Raw genomic sequence first — 21,983 nt, forward strand, 5'->3', positions numbered from 1 at the left:
TAAACTGTAAAAGGCTCTTTTCATAATCTCTCTAATAAATGTTTTTATATATATATATATACATATACAGGCTGGAGAATCCTTTATTTGAGGTGTTGTTGGTTCATTGTCCTGCGATTCAGGATCAGACTAGAACATGTAGTACGGGCCAAAGTCGCTAAATCGCTAGTCCGATGTCCTGGGGTTATGTGTTTTTTTTTCTATGGGCTGCCTGACGGGCTTAAATAGTGACATAACATTACTTTTTTGATGTGCGTTGTTCACTCTCTTGACTTGATATTTGAAGGAAAAATTACAATCGCGGAAGTTTTGAACATGCAGATTTGTCTGCAGTGAAGTTTAGCTGATGCACGTACTTGGCATGTAGTATGTGTATGTGTGTGTTACTGATGCAGTTTGCGGTTATATCCACCGATCAGGCGGGCCAAGAAATAAAAAAAAGAGAGAGAGACAGGAGAGACAGGCAAAAGGGTAATCCAAGGAACAGGCGAGTAATCCAAAACCAAGAGACAGGAAACCAGGGAAAATGCTCAGAAATGCAGTTATACAACAAACAAGACTTCGCAAAGAATGACTATTACGAATATTACGCAGATCCGGCGTTCAGACACATGACCCAGAAGCGATTTGTTTACAAGCAGAGGAAGACGCGCGTATCTAAGCTGTTGAATTCTACATTGATCGTGCTTTAGGTCTCGGCGTAGTTCTCATTTCATGGATTCCCGAACGCCGGATCTGCGTCATATTATCGCGCATGCGTCGTGGTGATTTGTGAGTTCACGGCAGAGGCCAAAACGGAAGACAAGAACTTGTGGAATAAAGTCGTTATTTTGATTTTTTTTTTTGCGCACAAAAACTATTGTCGTCGCATCGTAAGATTATTGTAGAGTCACTGTGGTGAGATGGACTTTGTAACGACGTTTTTAGTGCCTTTTATGGGTCTTGTGAGTGTAAATGTACTGAATGCCAATGGAGGCCTATCTGAAGCCTTTCTCAGCATCAGCTTTACACTAAAATATCTTCATTTGTGTCTGAAGATGAACGGAGGTCTGACAATTTTCATTTGTGGGTGAACTAACCCTTTAACCTTGCTTTCTGGAATACCAAAGCCGAAGCTCATTATAATTGGCAAAACATTATCCAATCATAGCAGTGGGCGTTTACTTCCAAGTCTTCAATGCGACACAACCATAAAAACCGAGCGTTTCAAGAGCTAGGCTCAAAACCAAAGTAGAAAATAGCCTATTATTTATTATTATGATGTTTTTGAATGTAAAAACCACACAAACGTCATAAGTTGACCTCAGTATAATTTTTAAAAAAAAAAACAGTTCATGACCCCTTTAACAGAGTGATTGTTCTGTTTAGCCATCCTTCAACATATAAATGTAAGACTGAACATCAAATGGACAGAAAAAAGAATATACAGCACACAGCAATGGACGAAATGGAAGAAGTAGAAGCAATGGAAGAAATAGAATAAAAAGTCTATTGATGAAGGAGATTCAAAAGAAGAGAGGGTGTCTGTGTGTACTCTTCCCCATTAGAATATCAAGGTCAGTATCTTAGTCAAAGTGATACTTAGATCAGCCTATCTTGGTACTTTCTGTCTGAGTCACAGCCTACGTTGTCAAAACAAGTACTTACTGAGTACACACACACACACACACACACACACACACACACACACACACACACACACACACACACACACACACACACACACACACACACACACACACACACACACACACACACACACACACACACGGATGCATGATTGTTTCACTTTCTTAGTAAGTTATTAGTAGTAGTTACATATCATATCTTGTTTTTCTATCAGGTTAATTATATTTTCTATGTCCAAACCCGACCCCTACCCCTAAAGACAATCCTGTGTAAAATGTTACATTTAAAAGAAAGAAAGAAAGAATTGGATTTATTAAGGCAATTTAGAAATTAAGAGAGATTCGTTTTCTCTGAAATTCTAATGAGGAATTCTAAAAAAATAAATAAAATAAAAAATGTAAATCTAAACAAGGTAATGTTTCTAAGAAAACAAGTTACTGTTAGAAAGGCCCCAACCAGCCAGAGCTGTGTTTCCCAAAAGCATCGTAAACCTAAGTAGATCGTAGAACCATTGCTTTGAGAAACGCAGCCCTGGGCACTAACCACCGTAGACTTTGGTCCCACATTCAGTGTTACCCTCTGCCGCTCCTGAGGAACTTTACTATATGTAGACAACTTTATATAATACAAATCACACTGCATGAACTAAACCCTCCAGTGGCTCTCCAGGAGCAGAGTTGCATTCATCAGCCATTCATCAAGTCCTGTATTTATGTGCCCAATATGCTGAAAGAGTGGTATTGTCTAATGATGATTCTGTGTAAATGATGTCTGCTCAGTAGTGAGAATTGTATTTCTGATCAATTCTGAGTCAAGGTTGTACTGCCTCCTAGTGGTGTACTACATAACTTTAGCTTGATAAGAAGAGTCTAATCAGTTAAACTGAAGACCGTAACCTAAATGAGTTCTGCTGATACACCGCCTGCAGAGAGTTTCATTCAAAACACAAAGTTGACAGAGACGTAGCAGCTAGAGCAAATACTTTATAAATTAGCAATCTTGCATATGATATTGTAGTGTTGACTTTACACCGATTTTTAATAATCTGAAGAGATGAAAAATAAATTCTTATGGAATTTGAAAGCAAATAATATGTATTTTTACCCTGGAGGGTAACACTTTAGAATAACGGTCCATCATTAATAGGTATATGAAGTAGGCCTAATGCAGGACTAATGAGTAGTACTACATTAACACTTCAGCTACTTGTAACAGGGTTAAAAATAATTTTTTGATTTATCAATTGTTGTGTGAATTTCATAAAATAAGGCCTTTGGCTGTATTCATTGGTGTTCGAAGGCTCCCCTCCAGTGGCTATTAATGGTACTGCAGTACTTGTATTTTGTCACTCTTCTCTTGCCATACCATAGCAGATTCGAGTGTCAATGCTGTGGGTATGTACGATTTTTCACCATATAATTCTAAATTTGATCTATATATAATTGTGAAGAGTTCATTCAAACAGTTCATCAAAATATCCCTATTATTGATAAAGACTTTCTGTGAATCTGATATAACAACTTCTGAGATTAAAGATGCCCTTCTTGGAATGAAAAAGGGAAAGCACCAGGTGTAGATGGGTTGACAGTAGAATTTTATTTACATTTTTGGGAACTGATTGAAGCTCCTCTTTGTAATACGTATAATGAATGTATTAGTAGTGGCGAAATGTCTACTACTATAAAACAAGGTATCATCTAGATCAGGGGTTCCCAACCTTTTTTGTGCCAGGGACCAGCATATTCATTTAAAAAAATTCCAGGGACCAGTTGTCAATTTTAATGCCTCAATTTTAATTTGCATCCTTTTGATACATAGCACAGTGTAAAACAGTAACAGCCTTTTTAAACTTTCAGACTCAACAAAATGTTTCACTTTTCTCCCATACATTTAGGCCTACTTCAAAAGCAACTCTCACAGCAGTCAATAACTCAATAAAAGTAAATGGTATCAAACAGATAGAAAATAAACAATGTACATGTTTTGTTTGCAAGCATCAACAAATCTTGCAGCAGGATTTTATTCTGACTTTGAAGTGTGTGTGTGTGTGTGTGTGTGTGTGTGTGTGTGTGTGTGTGTGTGTGTGTGTGTGTGTGTGTGTGTGTGTGTGTGTGTGTGTGTGTGTGTTTTGCAGTGGCTGATTGGCACATTTTTTTAAAAATTGCCCAGTTATTGGCTCTTTTAATTCCTTTGTTTGTGTTTGAATGAGTGACCGGTCGCATTACCGGATAATGAAGTGGCTCGCGGGTGACTGATGTCACTCTTTCAAACAGATTACATAAACACAGAATATTTGTTTTCGATTTGGTTTACAATGTTTAAAACCTGACATTTCAGCGTTTCTTTAGACATATATCTCATGTTTGAGACTAGTATTCACTAAGCTTGAGTTTCTTTTCTGAAGACTATCTGAATGAACGTCTTTGAGTGAGAGAGTGCAGATCACGCATCGTGTTTGATTTCTTTATTTTGCAAAAAGAAAAACATTTTGTTTTATTCAGACTGTACACAAAAAAATAGAAACTTAACAGATTATAATGATGTATAACACTTGCCTGAATGATAATTTTGAGTTATTTGAGTCTCTTTGGCACTGATAAGAAAAAGCAAGTCGATCTCGACGGCCGACTCGAGAGGGTTAACCTTAGAATGACTTTTCATTGTTTGCAGATAGTTGTGAGGAGATTTGACGTGAACTGCCTTCCACAGTCAAACACCAGGTAAGTGGGTGTTCCCCAACGAGTGAAAATTTCTTCAATGAGAATTTGAGAAATATGAGCTTTTGCGGCTCCAAACATTTGGAGAAATAGTCCACAACTACTAACAGGTTGCTATGAACTTCTTGGAAAAGGACCCATAATGTCGATCCCCATCATGTATCCAGGCTCTATTACTATTATTGCAGTCTTAGTTGTGAATGGTTTGTATTGTTGACATACAGTACATACTTTGCAATACTGCCAGACTTCAGTTCTTATGTTGGGCCAATACACAAAATCAAGCAGTCGCATTAGGGTCTTGAAACTTCCTAAATGGCCACTCAGTGGATTGTCAAGAGCATACGATAAAACGTATTTCTGAAAACAGCTGGAATCACTATTTGCAGTTTTTGTCCTTTCTTTCCTTCAGGGACACTCCTAAAAACTACTCCATTTTTACAAACAGTGAACTCGCATTGCATCGTCACTTTTTCTCTGCAGATTTTGGCATATCAAATTCTGGATTTCCTTGATTATCTTTCTGAGCTTTGCTGATTTGCTCAAGATCAACAGGTAGAGTGTAGTCAGGTGAATTCTTTTTTAGCGCTGTATTTAAAAAAAGAGACTCAGTTTCTGTGTGGTACTGTCTCGACAGGGCATCAGGAACCACATTGCACTGTCCCTTACGGTAACTTACAATGAAATGAAACCCCTGGAGCCGAACCTGGAGGATGGATTTGGATTTTGGAATGCCCAGACCAATGCAGCATGATCGATTACCACCTCAAAAGGTTTGCCCTCCAGGTAATGTCGCCATTTTTCTACAGCCCATACAACTGCTAGACACTCTTTTTCTGATGTAGAGCAGCGGTTCCCCAACTTTTTTTCCTGCGCACCCCCTTCTATGTCCCAACCGGGTTGGCACACCCCTAATCCCCACTTAAAAAAAAAGCTTTGTTTTATCGCCATATAAAGACTCATGTTTAATCATGCGCAAATAACCAGAACACGCATGACAATAACAACATTAACAAAGTTTCAATATAATGCAACAAAGCTACGCACAAGCTTCTACTTTTTAGAGGACGAGTGACAGACACAGGCTCAGTAACAGAAAGCACGGTTATTTTCAGCCGCGTTATGCTGCGTTCACACCAAACGCGAATAGAGCGCCTGGCGCGAGTGATTTCAATGTTAAGTCAATGGTAAGGCGCGTTGACGGGCGTCTGGAGGTCCCGCGGCGCGGAAGGCGCGTTTTGCGCGGCGCGAAGGACGTGAATCCGCCCAGTTAGCACGGATGACGTGAATTGAGGGTCTTGCGCGATACGCACGTTACACGCGAGTGGTGCTTTTGTGCATTCACGCGTTGGAAGCGAATTCGCATTGACGCCCGAGTTAAAAAAATTGAACTTTGGCGTCAATTCGCGCCGCGTTAACCAATCAGGAGCCTGCTCACTGCGGTCACGCGGTAAAGTGACGTGATGTGAAACCCTGCATAATTTAAAAATACTACTATTGTGTCACAAAACGTAGTTTTAAGACTTTTTTAGGTGAGAATGTAGTTGTTCAAAGCTCAAATCTGTGGTTTATTAATAAAGAAATTATTTATTAAAAAAATCATCTTGTGTTTGTGGAGTTGTGAGATCCAGGCGATCAGCGGCGCTCAGCGCTCATTAACCCCAGCGAGAGCAGCCTTTCCTCGGCCAGTCCTTCTGCCGTCTGCCGCTGGCTCTGTCCTGTAGTGGCTCGTCTTGTGTGGATCTAACGGCCGATCTTTGCTCTCATGAATCTATAATTTGTTGTCTGCCAAATTGTTTTGACTGAGGGCAAAGAGAAGTTTCATAACTTTATTTTTTAAGGATATTTAAATATACATGCAGTGAAGATAATGTAGGAGTCACCTGGACCACATGTGTGTGGCTATTGATGTTTAATATATATTTTTAATGAAAATGAAAAGAGGCAGAGTGTTGTTTTATGACATATTTCTCTTGGAGCGCCTTGAACGCGCATCTATTTCGCTTTAAACGCTCGATTTCCACGTGCGTCCAATTCGCAGCGGACGCGCGAATGGATTCAAAATGTTTATGCGTCAAACTAAGACGCGGTAGACGCGATTTGATGCTCTATTCGCGTTTGGTGTGAACGCAGCATAAAAGAAACATTGCAGCAATAGGATGTCTTCAGACATGGCATCAATGCGGCGCGACACAGTATTATTGGACACAGGCAATCATGTCCAACTTTTTTTAGCCCCTTTCTCCCTACTCTACAACTGAGCAGATATGAAGCCTGTAATGCGTCGTTCGTAGACCCAACGCATGAATGAAACTGCATTTTTTTTGGCTTTTCTGCACCTCCTCCAACTTTGCTTAAAAAAATGTAAAGGGCTTTTGACTTAAATTCGGGCAATCTGTATCGCCGATCCAAGTGAAGCCCAGACCCAGATAATTGTCATCATATTTCCTTCTTTTTTCCCCCGTCTGGTGTTCACCCTCATCACCTCTTTTTTGCCATCTCTTTCCCTCCTATTCAGTTTCCTCCGGCGCATCTTCTGACTCCCATTCATTTCCTTTCTCTATTCTCTCCGTCTCTGTTGCCTCCAAATCCTCACTCTCTCTTGGTCCCTCTCCTCCTTCGTGACTAACAACTTTATCATAAGACGTCCCACTTGACAGTTTCCCTGATTTCAGCCAGTTAAGCATATTTATAAGATATATATGGAATGAATGAAACGAGTTGGCACGCATATAGCCTAGCCTGCAGTGCATAAAAGAAGAGAAGTGCGTAGAAGACAGCAGCTGTTTCTATCAAAAACTAATAAATGATAGTTTTTTTTTAATTGTAAATAAAAGCGATTACAAAGGAAATGTTTACTGTTCATTTTTTTTATATATTGTATGGAAAATCCCATTAAAAAAACAGACCGCCATTACATTTTTCTTTGGGAATCCCTGATGTAGAGTATGATTCCCTCAAAAGCCGAGATGCATATGCCACCACTCGTTCTTGTTCTTCTTCTTCTTCTTGAAACCATTCTCATTGACGTCTGTCTGGACTTTAAAAGCACGGTTAACATCAGGTGAGATTAAACCCGGAGCACTGATGAGATCTTGTTTGATAGTCTCAAAGGTTCATTGGCCATCTTCAGACCAGATACATTTTGCCCCTTTTTTTCTTTAGAGCATGAAGTGGAGCAGCTTTCTCAGTAAAATTCTCAATAAATCTATGGTACCAACCTGACAGACCCAGAAATCTTTGGACCTCTTTGACTGATGCAGGTACTGGGAATGATTGGACAGACGATAGTTTCTCCAGATCTGTCTTAACTCCATCTGCAGATGTTGTGGCAATTTTCTAATCAACTCTGAATAAGAGACTCTTTTAATTTAATAAAATGGTTTATTCTTTTGCAAAATAAGAGTCAACACTCGTACAGCCATTCTGAATGTCTGCAGAGCATTTCCTGCCAGTAATAAGAAAAGTGCAGCTCTAATAGTCATTTTCAAACAAGGTCACCTCAGCCCTCCTCCTGTAAATTTCCACTCATGGCAAAAGTTCGAAGCACACACTCAAATATCCCCATGTGTCCAGTCCATCTTAACCTGGGTCCCCAGAATTAGTTCCACTGACCTCTGATGTCACACGCTAGCTACGTGTGCGATGTGGAAGAATGTGAGCTCCTAAAAATGAACTGTAGATGACCTTAAACATAATGATCCTTTTGGATGAATATATGTAAATCAATAAACATTTCATGCATAATGTTTTCATCTTCATGCATAATGAAATGTTCCCTTACAGCATAGATGTGATGACCTAGAAATGTCAGTGATGGCTTGATGAAATTGCATTTCTTCAAGTTAAGAGACAAACCAGCCTTTTGAAGACAAGTAAACACTTTCTGGAGATGTTGAATGTGGGTTGAAATAGAAGGAGAGTAAACCACAATCTCATCAATGTAGACCAGGCATCATTTGTTTTTGATCTGAAGGGATACAAGGGATATGAATCATCTTATGATTATGTTAGATAATTGTAGAAATAGTTTAACTTACAAACAATTTATGCGAACCCACAGTTTCCCTGTGCATTTTAAGGATTTTAATTCTGTTGTTAAAGCTATTTCTCCTACTCTGGTTCAGCTTGTTAGAAGTCATATTCAATATAACTCAACAATAATGACAAACTTAATATTAAACGGTGTTGAATTGATTGATAAAAAAATGCAACAACAAACATATTTGTACTATTTTTCAAAAACAAAATAAAATTGCACCTAGAGGAAATTTGTTTTGAAACTCTATCATTGATAATATTAATTGGTAAAACTTCAGAAATACATTTGAAAATTTTGCATACCATCTACCCTGTTAAATCATTATTTTCAAGATATTGATTTTGATGATTTATGCTAAACAATGTTAACAAAGATAACAGCACCGCCACAAACAGTGAGTAACAGTGTTCATTAATGCCTGATCTGTGATCAGTGATTTCTGATGTGTAGCTAATCATTCAAGTTCACACACTTTCTTTCTAAATCGTTTAATACTGTTTATGCATCAGTGAATCAAGCCAGTGACTAAACGACCAACTTCACATCGTTTCTATTTGTAGCATGAAACAAATCTGTTATTTAAATTGTGATTAGACTAGAAAGCGATCAAAGAACACTCTCTTTATAATGTTCGAAGCTGTCAGTCCCACGTCACGAGTGTATCTGCACACTTGCCCAAACTGCCGTTATAACGGTAAAATAAATTTTGCAATGACGAGATCACTGCATTCACGAGATCGACAGACTGTCTGTGTACTCAATGCTCATCACTGCAGCCTTTCATGTGATGGGAAAAGATCTAAAAAATAATGCTATAATCAACACTTTGACAATTCGTTCATCTCGACAGCTGTAATAGTAAATAAACATAGTAAAAGTATTCGAGAGGGGTTCCACATTTTATACGTGTTACAAATGCAAAGATTGCAGCCAATCACAACAGCGGGCGTTTACACTGAAGTCTCAGACACGCCCCTTCAAACAAATGCCTTTTATTTCTAAATTATGAAATTTTATGATGTAAAAATCATACTAACAATATAAGTACACCTCTGGAAACATAAAATAAAATAAATAAAAAATCGACATGGGACCTTTAACCCCTAGGAGTCTGAGCTCTTTTGGGGCCCATTAGAAGTTTTGACATGCTCTGACATTTGTGTTTTTTTTTCAGTTGCTTATAAACATATTAATGGCAAAAGTGTAATTACACTGTATTCAGCACAAACTGGGCTACCATAATATGAGAGCAACATGCATGTACATGGTTGTATTTTTGAGAGAATAATGTTTATGCGTGGTTTTTGAAAGAAAAACATTTTTAAATTAAGGCCTCAAACAATAGATATGTGTCCACAAGACCTTTGACTAATGGATGTATTTGCCTGGAGTTTTTGCTTCAAACTAATGTGAGAATCATTGAGCCTACTCATTCACATAAAACAATATACTGATTTAAAATTTGTAAGACAATTTTTCTTTACAAAGACAGTATGCGAGAAGGCGTGAACAAACCATGAATAATGCTGGGTATCACACCAGAGAGACAAAAGAATGCATAATGGATCGCATAATGACCTGCATAATGAATGAACTTCAGGTATGTGACTGAGATGAATGTAGTCAAAAAAGGCCTATTATATTTTAAATGATCAAAAGATTTGACTACACTGCAAAAAATGCTCTTCTTATTTAGTATTTTTTCTTGTTTCCAGGCCAAATATTTAACATTCTTAAATCAAGATTCATTTACTAGATAAGTAAAATTTTCTGGGGGAAAAAAGTTTTTGCTTAAAACAAACTAAATTATCTGCCACAACAATTTATTATTTATTAAACCATAATTTATGCTTTATTAAACCAATTTATTAAAACACAACCATTTATGAAATTAAAACCATGTTTTTACTCCAAACTTACTTTATATCACAAGTCAAATGTTTTAAATAACCTTCTGTGATCTCATTTGGCTTCGGATCAAAAAATCTGAAAATATATCATTTTACAATACGCGTACCGGACATTTTCTCACCGCTTCCTAACTCCCAACATGCACACGCACACACATCTGTGCAACTGTCATTGTACTGTAGCCTAGTGATGTGTCGTTCATGAACGATTCGTTCATTTTGAACGAATCTTTAATATGACTCGGGACTACCGAGTTGTCTCAGAGAGTGATTCGTTCATTTTGTGTTGACCGTGCATGCGCATTACGCAACATATGGGTTCTGAATCATTTCTGAATCATCGAGTCTTTCATTCTTCCTGTCAGTCCCATAGAGTCTATGCTGTCAGAAGCGGAAACAGAAAAGATTAGTTCTTTCGAGTCTTTCGTTCTTCCTGTCAGTCCCATAGAGTCTATGCTGTCAGAAGCGGAAACAGAAAAGATTAGTTCTTTCGAGTCTTTCGTTCTTCCTGTCAGTCCCATAGAGTCTATGCTGTCAGTAACGGAAACAGAAAAGATTAGTTCATCTTTCGGGTTTGAGTCGTTCTTTTGTCACGTGACTTGTCACTGTATTGAACACTAATTCACCTTTTTACTAGTTATTTTTTTCTTTTTACTTTTACAGTTACCAGATGCGATTTGTTCTCAAATGCATATAGATAATTTTCTATAACATTGAATGTGATATTTAAGAGTCGGTTAATGCAAAGCTTTATCCATATGATAGGGGAAACCACTTTGATGAGACTTATTTACTGTGGATTATAATTTTCAGTTAATATCAGACATATACAAATATGGGAAATATATTGACTATTCAAGTCTAACATCACAAATTCAAGTCAATTACACTATTACTAATTTTTGAATCAGCTGTATTTTATTTTTCTTTATTGAGTTTATTTTTTGTCCTTGTGTTATTACTGGATAAAAATCAGTTTAAAAAAAATGAAATTAAGTGTTATGTATTTTGGATTCAAGCATATTTTTGAGTCATTCACTATGTTTTTGTCCATAATAAATCACCTAAAAAGTTTGAAACCTACACCTTTGTAACATAGCTTATTACAACACTGTACACACTCTTGACTGGTTGTTTATTGTTTGTTTATTATTATTTTTGCCAACAAAGCTTTAAAACAAATTGGATAACCATCCAAAAAGGAATTAAATCAAATTAAATAAAAATAAATACAAATTAAAAGGACACTATAAAGCCACAGAGCATAATAACCATAACTTAACTTAAATCACAATATAAAGCCTAAAAACAATATTGCACAACGAGCCAGGCTTTTCAAATAAATAAACAAACAAATAAATAATTGTAAAACACACTGTGGCTATATTTTAGGGCCTGCTTTAAGGCATATTTGCATTCAAAAAAACAAGTTCCCGGACCTTGGCTGGGCTGAGCCTGTTTCTTCTGTCCGAGATACTCTGCCCAGTCTTCGAAAATACTCTTTCTGATGGCACAGATGTGGCCACGATGCAAAGTTTAGCCTTCATGACTTCAGAAAGGCTTTTATAAACAGCTGAACATCTCCTCCACCATGCCAGAGGGTCTGATGTGCGGGGTAAGAGTGGCTCTGCAAGGTAGGCCCGCATCTATAGTCATCAATATGATTTTGGAGGCAGTCACAAACCTACAAAAATGTAAAAAAATGTACATACTGTACATATAACAAAGCCAAAATCAATATTACACATACTAGAAATACATGATTAAGAGATATAGTTTAAAATGTGGTTTAGATATGAATGTTAATCAAAAAATGTTGATTTAAAAATACTTACTTTTCTGCACTCACTTCAGCAGTGACCTGCTCAAATGGATGATGAGATTGAGAGATGAGATTCAAGTTTATTGTCATTACACATGTACAAGTACAATGCAACGAAATGAAGTTTGAAGCAAGCCTCCGAGCCGCAGCTATTTAAAGCGCCGCCACACGCTCTCCGGAAATAAAGAAATGCAGATTGCTAAGCATACATGCAAACATTACATACATAGTACACACAGTACACGTGGTCACGTGATGGGATTTTTTGTTGGGAATAGTAAGGGAGATAGGAAGGAGGAAAGGGGAGGCAGACGGTTGGATGGGGGCAGGGATGGGGTGAGGTGTGTGTGATGCGAGTAAGAGTCTTGAAGCTTCCTGTGTTGTGTGAGAATGTTAGCCATAACTTAAGATGTTTTCAAAGTTCAGTTCTGTGGCTTGTCCTTGAAAGGAGATATGGCCGTGCACAGGGAACGAAAGCAAGATAGCAGGACCCAGCTGTCAAGCTGACCTCCCAACCGAGAGATAGGGGCAAGCTGGACGTTGGGATGAGGGAAAATATCTTAATCCATTTAGCTGATCTTCGGTAATTTTCCAGACCATAATCAATCAATCCGTTCTGATCCTCAGCGTCAGTGGCGAGCGTCCGGTTCATGAATGGACCTGGACATTTCATCCAATTTCACGGTCAGACCAGACATACTGCGTAGCAGTTCACTAGCCTGACCCCCGATGGAGCCCACTCTTCCCTGCGTCTCCGCAGTCCGGGCTGAGATGTTACGATACAGCTCCTCAATCAATGTCACTCTTTGATCTAATACCTTCAGTCGGTCACACACATCCACGAAGCACTCTTTAATTTCCACAGACAGCGGCTGGGTGAATTTACTGGCAGCTGTCTTACCAATTTTACGATAGGTCAGGGCAATCCCAAGGCCGAGAAATAGGAACCCCACTATCATAATGCCAATTATGAATAAATCCTCAATATCCTCCACGGACAGGACTTCCAGGCACAGGACTTGCCAGCTGTTCCAGGCGTCCCGCGTGTAGCCCGTGGGGAAGGTCCCGTCCGGGCAGGTGGGTTCTCCCGGAGCACCTTTCCTCAGTGAGAAAATCTTGTCAATCGCGCTGAGAGACCAGTTAATTAATTCCATTTCAGTATTTTCAGGAGTCCAGCAAGCAGGGAGTCAAGAAAAAAAGACAAAAAGATCAGCGCCAAAGCAGAGCGGGGAGCAGATAGAAGGCACGTCTGCTCTGTATGAGATCAGGAAGTGGAAGAGTGGATGAATGATATCCACGATTTCTCTGCACATTTCCCATTCATCTGGCGACAAGGTTGGCAGAGATGCATTAGTAAGAGCCATTGTAGAGATGATTGGCTCTTTGATGTCAATAAATCTTTTCAACATATAAAATGTTGAATTCCACCTTGTGGCCACGTCCTGTTTTAAACGCAGCTGCTCTTGACCCATTTGTTTTTGCGTGGCCTTCAGCTTATCTGAAGCAACTGTGCTTCTATGGAAGAACTCAACAGCTGACTTTACCTTTTGCAATATTTCTTGGACCTCTTTCAGTGCAGCTCTCACAATAAGGTTCAGCACATGGGCAAAACAAGGTATGTGATCCCAGTGGAGGTGGTCTTTCAGGGCTGAAACAATGTTGCTGGCATTGTCTGTGACACAGGCTACAATTTTGTCAACCACACCATTCATTTGTAACCCTGGTCAGCTCACTTGCCAGGTGAGCAGCAGTGTGTGTCTGTCAAGACAAAGCAGTCCAGGAGATAGGAGGTCATCTGAAAGTCCTCTATGAAATGGCAAGTCACAGCCATGTAACTTGTGGTAGTCACAGAGGTCCAGCAGTCTGTTGTAAGACATACAGCAGATGCATTCTTGATTTTATCCATGATGTCTGCCCTTAACTTCTCATACAGCCTAGGCATTACAGTTTTTGTAAGTGTTTTTCTGCTAGGTAGGCTGTATGATTGGTCCAGAAGAAGTGAGTATTCCTTAAAGCCCTTATCCTCCACTATAGAAAAGGGCTGAAAGTCGCAAGCAATCATTTTGACCAGAGCCTCATCAAGTTTGTTCTGTCTTAATGGATCCATTGGTCGTGTAATGAAGCTGCTCATAGAGGTTTGACCTAACTGCTCCTTGGATGGTGGTGGGTGCTGCTGGTATACTGGATTCTGCAGATGAGGTGCCAGCCAAAGAAGTCGAATATCCAGCTGAAGAGGTGCTGGTGGTGGAAACAGCTCCAGCTGCTGCAGGGCCACCATCTTCAACCTCTGTTCTAACTTGTGCTAACAGCACAGTTGGATGTGAGGTTTTCAGGTGTCTTCTCAAATTTGAAGTGCTTCCTCCTTTGGAGGAAAAACATTTCTTGCAGATGTTGCATTTTGCCTCAGTGGCCGAAGTTGCCACAAAATGAGTCCAAACATCACTCCTTTTTCTAGAGCTCATCATGATCTGTTTGAGTCTCTTCTCTTCACCTTGTGCAAAACAACGGGGGATGGGATGGGTGTGAAAGGGTCACTGTCCCCTTGGTGACAGCCTTGAGTGACAGTTGCATTATAACTCAATCATTGGCTAAACCCTTGTTTGACACACGCACGCACGCGCACGCACGCACGCACACACGCACGCACGCACGCACGCACGCACACACACACACACACACACACACACTTTATCTGAAAAATAAATGTTCCACCATTATTGCCCCTGTCCATCACTCTTTTAAATGTTTATTGTGCATCTGTGGTGTGTTTTATTATTAATATTATTGCTGTTATTATAATATATAATAATGACTCACATTGTTATATATACAATATATATATATATATATATATATATATATATATTATTTGTAACATAGCTTATAGGCCTATAGCATTATATATATAATGCTATAGGCCTATAAGCTATAGTTATTCACAATCACCAAAGTTCATTATTTGCATGCATTTTAAAGCCTTGCCGGTTTCATTCGCGTGCGCGGTTTTAACATGCGCTTTTCAGAGCGCGCGCACTAAAAGCCTGTCAATCACGTGAATACTGGACTAAGTAGTCGTCTAACTGCGCTAATACTGTCAAATACACACAAGGTTAACATAAACACAGTCGGTTATGTCTAAAGTGAAAGTAAAATCGCAATCGTGTCTGTATATTAGATGTGTAGAGGTCTTAAAGTGACAGCAACGCAGCCAGTGAACACGCGGTCCTTAAAGGGACAGTTCACCTATACAATTGTCATTATTTACTCACTATTGTTTCAAACCTGTATTAATTTCTTGATTACATAATTTTCAGTTTTGAGTGAAATATCCCTTTAATGTTAATACAACAACAAAAGACAGAGAAAATCACTCACTGCTCTTGACTGAAAAACTAATACAGTAGCTTTAATAAGAATCAATGTATATTTTATAGTGAAGTCTATGTAGTGTTTTATTTTTACATTTATTCATTCAATTTCATACTTAAATGCTGCTGTACAGTTCTGACCTGCCAGTGTAAATCTTTATATATATATTTATTTTATATTATCCAATACACTAGGAATGTGTAGGCTACAAGGGTTTTTTTTTAAGTAAAGTTTTAAGTTTAAGTAAGGTTTTTCAATTCTTTTAAGTAAAATAAAGAAAGAGTATTGCAATAAAAAATTGTCTTTTTTCTCTTTAACCTCTTGCGGTTCCTGTCGCCTATGAATAAAATAGCAAAAAACTGATGTGACAAGCCATCAGAACCGAACCGAACCGAACCGAAAACCGTGGGTAAAAACCGAGGTATGTATTGAACCGTGGACTAACTGTATTGTTGCATCCCTAATATATATATAATGCTATAGGCCTATAAGCTATGTTACAAAGGTGTAGGTTTCAAACTTTAGGTGACTAAAAAAATCACTAAAATAACACTAACCAACAGTGAATGACTCAAAAATATGCATGAATCCAAAATAAATAACAGATTTTTATTCATTAATAACACAAGGACAACAAAATTATATAACAACTCAAAAGAGAAAAATAAAATACAGTTGATTCAAAATTAGTAATAGTCTAATTGAATTTGTGATGTTAGACTTGAATAGTCAATATATTTCCCATATTTGTATATGTCTGATATTAACTGAGAATTATATATAAAAAAATAAAATAAAAAAATAACTACGTGCTTGTTAGTAAAAAGGTTGTGAACTAGTGTTCAATACAGTGACAATTCACGTGGCAAAAGAACGAATGACTCAAACGTCAAACCCGAAAGACTTGTAAGAACTAATCTTTTCTGTTTCCGCTACTGACAACATAGACTCTATGGGACTGACAGGAAGAACGAAAGACTCAAAAGAACTAATCTTTTCTGTTTCCGCTACTGACAGCATAGACTCTATGGGACTGACAGGAAGAACGAAAGACTCAAACCCGAACTCGAAAGATGAACTAATCATTCTGTTCCCGGACCTGTGTCACATGGCCTCGTCTCGAGGAGTTCGAAGACACGAGAGGCGGAGAACAAACGTGATAAATATGAAGTTGCAAAAGAAAGAATGTCTCGGATCAGGAGGTGAGGTGAACTAACAGTGTTAGACTGCAATAGCCTGACCCAACAACTAATCAACTAATTAAACATTTCAGTTTCTTATAATTTGGCTTTGGTTGCAGTACCCTATAGTTTATTTTTCTTTAGTTATACAAATTTAATCAACATTTTCATAAGTACTAGATGTGTTGGGCTATTTAACATTGGGTCATTTTAATTATATTTTGCTGAAATTAACGAAATGACTCGAAAAAAGATTTGTTCATTTTGCTGAACGAGACTCAAAGATCCGAGTCAGTAAAATGATCCGAACTTCCCACTACTACTGTAGCCTACGTCAGCGTTGCGTTATTATCTCGTCCCATCTCACCAACAGTTTAATACTCACACATCCAAACGTAGTCAGAGAAAGGCCTCATCTTCTTTCCGATCGCATGCACGTAGTCGCATCCACTCAACCTGCCCAATGAATCACTCAATTCTCATTGGCTACCTGCCCCACCTGTTGTCCTCGTTACCTGCCTTGTTTGTCTCCTATTTAATCTCCTTCAGTTTTCTGTCCTGTGCTGGTACGTTGTTCAATGTTACGTCTCCCATTCCCTGTGTTCCTGGTATTTATGTTTCAAGTTGGTTTTCTGTTATTTTATGTTTGATTATTTCCCCCCTCGTGGGTTTTTTTTTTTGTGTTTGTTTATTTTCTAATAAATACCCTTTGTTCCTGCACTTGAGTCCTCGCACTAGTTTTTCCTGTTGTGAACGTGACAGAACGTTCCAGCCAACTAGAGGACTCAGCAGGAGAAGTTTTTTTGTTTTTTTTTGCTTCCCGTCTTGCCATGGAGTTCAGTAGACGGCTACAGGTGATGCGGCAGGTGAACTCGAGATACATCCGTAAGCAGGGGGCGGATGTAAGAGAGTTCGCCTGCCAATTCCTCATTGAGGTGCATAACCTGTACCTAAATGAGATGGAGAAGGTCTTCAACCTCTGCCTGGACATGCCTCGCAGCTCCAAGGAGATGGAGAGTTTGGGGACTCCTGACTTCTGGGAGTTTGTGGACCGGCTGGACTCCAGTCCTCATAGCACCATGGTCCTGATAATTCCAGTGGCCCATGTTTTGATTGTCCCATTTCCGGTGGTCCCCGCTCCGGTGGACCCAGTTCCGGTGGACCCAGTTCCGGTGATCCCTGTTCTGAAACGGAGGAGGAGGCGAAGGGCTCCCTCCACGACTGCTCCGGTGGTCCCTGCTCCGGTGGTCCATGATCCGGTGGTCCCAGTTCAGGAGGTCCCAGTTCCGGTGGACCCAGTTCCGGTGGACCCAGTTCCGGTGGTCCGTATTCCGGTCCCTGTTCTGGTGGTCCCTGTTCTGCCTGCACCGACCAGGCGTCCGGTTCTGCCCGCACCGACCCTGGTCCGACCCTCCCTTCCCGCCCTGGTCCGACCCTCCCTTCCCGCCCTGGTCCGACCCTCCCTTCCCGCCCTGGTCCCTCCCTCCCTCCCACCCACCCTGGTCCCTCCCTCCCTCCCACCCACCCTGGTCCCTCCCTCCCTCCCTCCCTTCCTTCCTTCCCTGGTCCCACCCTGGTACCTCCCTCCCTCCCTCCCTCCCTTCCCTCCCTTCCCTCCCTCCCTCCCTCCCTCCCTTCCGGGAGAGGACGAGCGGCACATAGGTGAATCAGGTACAAACCATGAACACCTGTCTCTTGTTTCAGTAATTGCCGTGGAGAGTTATAAGCCACGCAGGAGATGAGGACCAGAGAGAGAAGCTGGAGACACACCACGCTGGGACTCGAGCTGGAATGTTGCAGAAAGGAACTGCTTAAAGAAACCGGAGAAATATTTGAGAAACTGAGTTTTGTTTTGTTTGGTGCGAAGTGCACCTTGGCTTACTACCTGAGTTATTGAGAAATAAACAGTCTCGAGTTCCAGCGAGCCGACCCCTTTGTCTTCTTCCTCACCCACACACACGAAACATACTACAGCTACCTTGGTTCCAAATGCCTTAACTTTTGATTGCTGTGAGATATAAACCCAAAATTTGTCTCAGATATAGTTAACATGATTTTGCAAAGTCCAAACTTGATGAAGACTTTGACAGTCAGCATGTCAATCAACAATAACCAAACAAATCAATAAATTGCATAACTTTTTCTGAGGGTTTCTCAGCAGTGATGTAACATAAGAACTTCCAAACATGATCAATATATATATATATATATATTTTTTTCAAATTTTGGTTTCAAAAGGTTTTCTATCAAATGAGACCATGCACTTGTTTATTTCTTGTTTTTTTTTTGTTTGTTTGTTTTTTTGTAGAGTTATAAGCCTTTACTTTTAAGCATGTCACTTGTGAAATGTAGCATGTAGATGTGAAATTAAAAAAATGCCTTCAGGGGTGTAAGTGGTTAAACACTGTCCAATAAGGATCTGTAAAGCTGGATTTTACAAAATTATCTTTTAAATACAGTATCATGAAAAGGGGATATTTCTTTTTTGCTGAGTTTATCAGACTCAGTAGTAAACTGGATTTGTGCTAAATTGAGATTGAACCATATTTCTTTTTGTTTCTCATTTGTTCTTCTTTTATTGAATATGTTGATTTTAGACCCGGTGGAAGTGAAGGAAGACAAACAGCAGAAACCTCATCATCTCACAAATGAAGATGGAAACACAGTCGCTTCAAAGACTGAAGAGAATTTCACACAGAAACAAGCTGGAAAATCTGGAGTCAAAGGATCTTTCACCTGCTCTCAGTGTGGAACGAGTTTCACATATAAACAAAACCTAAATGTGCACATGAGGATTCACACTGGAGAGAAACCGTTCACATGCTCTCAGTGTGGAAAGAGTTTCACTCTCAAAAGCTCTCTCACAGATCATCTGCACCGTCACTCTGGAGTTAGATCATTCAGCTGTGATCAGTGTTATAACACATTTGCTGTGGCATCAGACTTGAGAGCACACCTTAAAGTTCATACTGGTGTGAAGCCTCACTTTTGCTCTGTTTGTGGAAAGAGTTTTACACAACTGCACTCTTTAAAAGAGCATGAGAGTATTCATACTGGTGTGAGACCTTATATGTGCTTTGACTGTGAGAAGACCTTCAGTTCATCCAGCGACTTAAAAAAACACCAGAGAATTCACACTGGAGAGAAACCATTCAAGTGCTCACACTGTGGGAAGAGTTTCTCTCAGTCAGGATCATTGAAAGCCCATGAGAGAGTTCACACTGGAGAGAAGCCGCACCAGTGCTCTTCATGTGGGAAGAGTTTCACCCACTCCTCTAATCTACTGACTCACGAGAAAAAGCATTGCCCAAAGGCGTCTAAGTGATCAAAGTTCATGTTCGGATCATTTTCATGTATATAGTTTGATATTCTGATAAATCAAAAGATGGAATTTATTGTAACTTAGCGACATCATCAGAGAGTAAGTGTTAAGATGTGTTTTATTATTAATGTCATTCATTATATCTATACTTGCATTGCATAGAGTTTGTTATAAGAATAAAGAAACAAAACTTTGAGTGGCTTAAGTCATGAGCAATTTTTTTTAACTTATCAATATCACATGAGCAACGAGAATCACACGAGTGCGGTTTTGTCCTGAATAGCAAGAGTGTCAATGTGATTGATTGATTTTATACAACAGTTCAATAAATAAGAAATTAATCTTGTGTTATATTTTAGATAGTACTGTCTGTTTTTGCTCAGTTTTGCCAATTAAAATATTACCTATAAAGTCACAGCAGAACTGTTGTGCATCTCAGAGCAACACACAGCGGTGTTTCATTTCTGAATGAATCCGCATTTTGAGTGAATCTTTCAGGTGAACTAACCATTGAGCTCTGATGACGACACAGCTGTTCCACGATTGGCCGGATTCACTGATGACAACAATGTGGCTTGGTCAAAGGATTTCTGCGTATAAGCCTTTTCAGCATTTCGGTGAAGTTCTCTTAATTTATTGATATCTCATTTCAAATCTGACTCCATGAATAATTTGATCTGACTCCAATTTTATGTGACTCCATAAAGTGTGTTACGTTTAGAGTTTATCAGCTGATCTTAAGATTAGTTGTGAGTTACTTTAGATCATTGATTTTTCTTAGTATCTCTTATTTTCTCTTATTCGTTCATCAAGCACAGAAACGGACGTCATGACCACGCATTCACGAGCACAACACGGTTACTTCTGATATTAGTCAGAGGATCGCAGAGTGAATATTTTACCTTTAAGTGGTCGCTCAATGCTTGTTCCCCTGGTGGAGACCACCTCTCACCCTCGCAGCTCACTGACGTAAAATCTTTACAAGCAGAGTTTGCTGACGTGTTCTCGCCCCTACCTGGCCATACCGACCTCATTCAGCACCACGTTGAGATGGAGCCTGGGGGTTGCGTATGCTAGATATGGGAGTGATAGAAGAGTCCAGCAGTGACTGGGCGAGCCTGATAGTTTTAGTACCGAAACCTGACGGCTTGGTCCGGTTCTGTGTGGACTATCGGAAAGCAAAACTAACAGCAAACACGACATCGACATGAATAGAGTAAGAGCTTCGTTGTGCAGCAAAACAGCGTCATTCATTATAATGGCAGTTTGGGCAAGTGTGCAGATACACTCGCGACGTGTGATTGACAGATCCGAACATTATAAAGAGTATTCTTTGATCGCAGTTTAATCATTTAAATAACAGATTTGTTTCATGCTACTAACAGAAACGATGTGAAGTTGATCGTTTAGTCACTGGCTTGATTCACGGGTGCATAAACAGTATTAAACGATTTAGAAAGAAAGTCTGCGTGAACTTGATGTGAATGATTAGCTACACATCAGAAATTACTGATCCCAGATCAGGCATTAATGAACACTGTTACTCACTGTTTGTGGCGGTGCTGTCGAATCCATATCGTAAAGCCTGTGCTGACATTGCGACTGATAAACTGAATCCATTTTCTCCAAATTCTCTGGGCGGGCAAAGCAGAGGAAGAGGAGGTAACCGTTCCCCTTATGACGACATACAGGGAAGATTCCAGATCGGCTCGTCTGAGCTTTCATTTTCTCAAAGGCAGAGCAGGACACCCAGAACTCGGTTTACACCCATTAAAATTTCTAGCCACTTGGGGACCATATACAGGCTAGGCGAACTCATATTAATGTTAAAAAACCTCATAAAATGTTCATGCCATGGGACCTTTCATGTTTAATAATTGTTTTAATGTAAACGAAAATAGGCAGGGTTGTATTTAATATTTCGTTTTGTTATAAATATCCATGCAGTGAAGATAATCAATGTAGGCTATGCGTTGCCTGAACCACATTTG

The 21,983-nt window shown here is 39.5% G+C and overlaps 1 protein-coding gene across 2 annotated transcripts; it reads left to right on the forward strand.

The window, feature by feature from the left end:
* The first annotated feature begins 2,995 nt into the window (after nucleotides 1-2,995).
* Nucleotides 2,996-20,344, forward strand: LOC307117498 (uncharacterized protein). Of its 2 annotated transcripts, XM_079802354.1 has the most exons (5): nucleotides 2,996-3,023; nucleotides 4,300-4,349; nucleotides 4,830-4,901; nucleotides 4,984-5,132; nucleotides 19,268-20,344. In XM_079802354.1, exons 4-5 carry the CDS (start codon nucleotides 5,060-5,062, stop codon nucleotides 19,993-19,995), a joined length of 801 nt encoding a protein of 266 aa, XP_079658480.1. In that variant the 5' UTR covers nucleotides 2,996-3,023; nucleotides 4,300-4,349; nucleotides 4,830-4,901; nucleotides 4,984-5,059; the 3' UTR covers nucleotides 19,996-20,344. The 2 variants fall into 2 exon arrangements, with proteins under 2 accessions (XP_079658480.1, XP_079658481.1); XM_079802355.1 differs by lacking the exon at nucleotides 4,830-4,901.
* Nucleotides 20,345-21,983: the final 1,639 nt, after the last annotated feature.

The sequence above is a fragment of the Gobio gobio genome (genome assembly GCF_949357685.1).
Source record: "Gobio gobio genome assembly, chromosome: 21".
Lineage (NCBI taxonomy): Eukaryota > Metazoa > Chordata > Actinopteri > Cypriniformes > Gobionidae > Gobio > Gobio gobio.

Bases quoted from the DNA above. Each gene is read 5' to 3' on its own strand.
- LOC307117498 (XM_079802354.1), top strand. From the start codon at position 5,060: ATGGATTTGGATTTTGGAATGCCCAGACCAATGCAGCATGATCGATTA. The intron at 5,133-19,267 runs GTAATGTCGCCA...TGTTGATTTTAG, and splicing joins TCAAAAGGTTTGCCCTCCAG to ACCCGGTGGAAGTGAAGGAA.